Genomic DNA, 2,500 nt, shown 5'->3' with positions numbered 1-2,500 from the left:
TGGTCCACTACCAGGTCATGTGTCTTCTCAGTCATGTTGACACTGGTCCACTACCAGGACATGTGTCTTCTCAGTCATGTTGACACTAGTCCACTACCAGGTCATGTGTCTTCTCAGTCATGTTGACACTGGTCCACTACCAGGTCATGTGTCTTCTCAGTCATGTTGACACTGGTCTACTACCAGGTCATGTGTCTTCTCAGTCATGTTGACACTGATCTACTACCATTGCTTTAATGTATTGTTGTTCTGATTAATATTGTTGTTGTAGTTGTTGTTAATGGTAATCCCATGTCCACTACTACTATTATTATTGATGCTGGTCCCACCATTTATTTATATATAAATATATATTTTTATTTTATTTTTATTTTTCGATATGTATACTTTGTCTGTGTCTCAGAGCTTCCTGGTGTGTCCTCTAACCTGTTGTTGTGTCTATGTCTCAGAGCTTCCTGGTGTGCCTTCTAACCTGGTGTTGTGTCTATGTCTCAGAGCTTCCTGGTGTGCCTTCTAACCTGTTGTTGTGTCTATGTCTCAGAGCTTCCTGGTGTGCCTTCTAACCTGGTGTTGTGTCTGTGTCTCAGAGCTTCCTGGTGTGTCCTCTAACCTGGTGTTGTCTGTGTCTCAGAGCTTCCTGGTGTGTCCTCTAACCTGTTGTTGTGTCTATGTCTCAGAGCTTCCTGGTGTGTCCTCTAACCTGGTGTTGTGTCTGTGTCTCAGAGCTTCCTGGTGTGTCCTCTAACCTGGTGTTGTCTGTGTCTCAGAGCTTCCTGGTGTGTCCTCTAACCTGTTGTTGTGTCTATGTCTCAGAGCTTCCTGGTGTGCCTTCTAACCTGTTGTTGTGTCTATGTCTCAGAGCTTCCTGGTGTGCCTTCTAACCTGTTGTTGTGTCTATGTCTCAGAGCTTCCTGGTGTGCCTTCTAACCTGTTGTTGTGTCTATGTCTCAGAGCTTCCTGGTGTGCCTTCTAATCTGTTGTTGTGTCTATGTCTCAGAGCTTGCTGGTGTGCTCTCTAACCTGTTGTTGTGTCTATGTCTCAGAGCTTCCTGGTGTGCCTTCTAACCTGGTGTTGTGTCTATGTCTCAGAGCTTCCTGGTGTGCCTTCTAACCTGTTGTTGTGTCTATGTCTCAGAGCTTCCTGGTGTGCCTTCTAATCTGTTGTTGTGTCTATGTCTCAGAGCTTCCTGGTGTGCCTTCTAACCTGGTGTTGTGTCTATGTCTCAGAGCTTCCTGGTGTGTCCTCTAATCTGTTGTTGTGTTTGTCTCAGAGCTTCCTGGTGTGCCTTCTAACCTGGTCATCTCCAACATCAGCCCTCGCTCCGCCACACTAAGGTTCCGCCCCGGCAGCGATGGGAAGACGGTCATCTCCAAATGGATCGTAGAAGGACAGGTCAGGATTTCACTGTAGTTTCGAAGCTACTATCCAGCTACACAGTTTGTACATTTAACTAAATCCAAAGCAGCAATTTCACAGTTAGCTACAAAGCTGATATCAGTAGGTCATCCCTGGACCCGTATATATACAAGGAGTATCCAGGGCCCAACGGGTCTCAGAGAAGGAGAGCTGTTACAGAACAAGATGTTGACATCATAGTGAATACTGCTACAGAACCAGATGTTTACATCATAGTGAATACTGTTACAGAACCAGATGTTGACATCATAGTGAATACTGTTACAGAACCAGATGTTGACATCATAGTGAATACTGTTACAGAACCAGATGTTGACATCATAGTGAATACTGTTAAAGAAACCAGATGTTGACATCATAGTGAATACTGTTACAGAACCAGATGTTTACATCATAGTGAATACTGTTACAGAACCAGATGTTGACATCATAGTGAATACTGTTACAGAACCAGATGTTTACATCATAGTGAATACTGTTACAGAACCAGATGTTGACATCATAGTGAATACTGCTACAGAACCAGATGTTGACATCATAGTGAATGTTGTTCTGATGTTCTAAGTGATGCACTAACTGATGTTCTAAGTGATGATCTAACTGATATTCTAACTGATGTTCTAACTGATGTTCTAAGGGATGTTCTAACCGATGTTTCAAAGTGATGTTCTAACTGATGTTCTAACTGATGTTCTGATGTTCTAAGTTATGTTCTAAGTGATGTTATATTCTGATTGCTTCTTCACCTTCACCTAACTGATGTTCTAAGTGATGATCTAACTGATGTTCTAAGTTTTGTTCTAACTGATGTTCTTAGTGATGATCTAACTGATGTTCTGATGTTCAAAGTTATGTTCTAAGTGATGTTATATTCTGATTGCATCATCACCTATTGCGTTCTCCTGTAGGTGGTGAGAGAGAGGGGTGGAGAGAGGGATGGGAAGGAGGAGGAGTGGAGAGTCGTGTATGAGAGAGAGAACAGAGAGAAGCAGTCTGATGTCGACTCAATGGAAATACCAGACCTCCTCCCCTTCACACTGTACAGGTAGAGAACAGACACACACACAGCCTGTGATGTATCAA

The 2,500-nt window shown here is 43.0% G+C and overlaps 1 protein-coding gene across 1 annotated transcript in view; it reads left to right on the top strand.

Annotated features, from left to right (window-relative positions):
• LOC139370043 (protein sidekick-1-like) overlaps positions 1–2,500 on the top strand; it is a 365,245-nt gene that overhangs the window by 277,536 nt on the left and 85,209 nt on the right. Inside the window, exons 23-24 of the mRNA XM_071109345.1 lie at positions 1,272–1,393; positions 2,326–2,462. Coding sequence (XP_070965446.1) covers positions 1,272–1,393; positions 2,326–2,462 — 259 coding nt within the window. The remainder of the gene's footprint in view (positions 1–1,271; positions 1,394–2,325; positions 2,463–2,500) is intronic.

Source organism: Oncorhynchus clarkii, chromosome 17 (genome assembly GCF_045791955.1).
Source record: "Oncorhynchus clarkii lewisi isolate Uvic-CL-2024 chromosome 17, UVic_Ocla_1.0, whole genome shotgun sequence".
NCBI classification, from domain to species: domain Eukaryota; kingdom Metazoa; phylum Chordata; class Actinopteri; order Salmoniformes; family Salmonidae; genus Oncorhynchus; species Oncorhynchus clarkii.
Note: the sequence above shows the minus strand (reverse complement) of the source record. Positions and strands in the feature narration are given on the sequence as shown.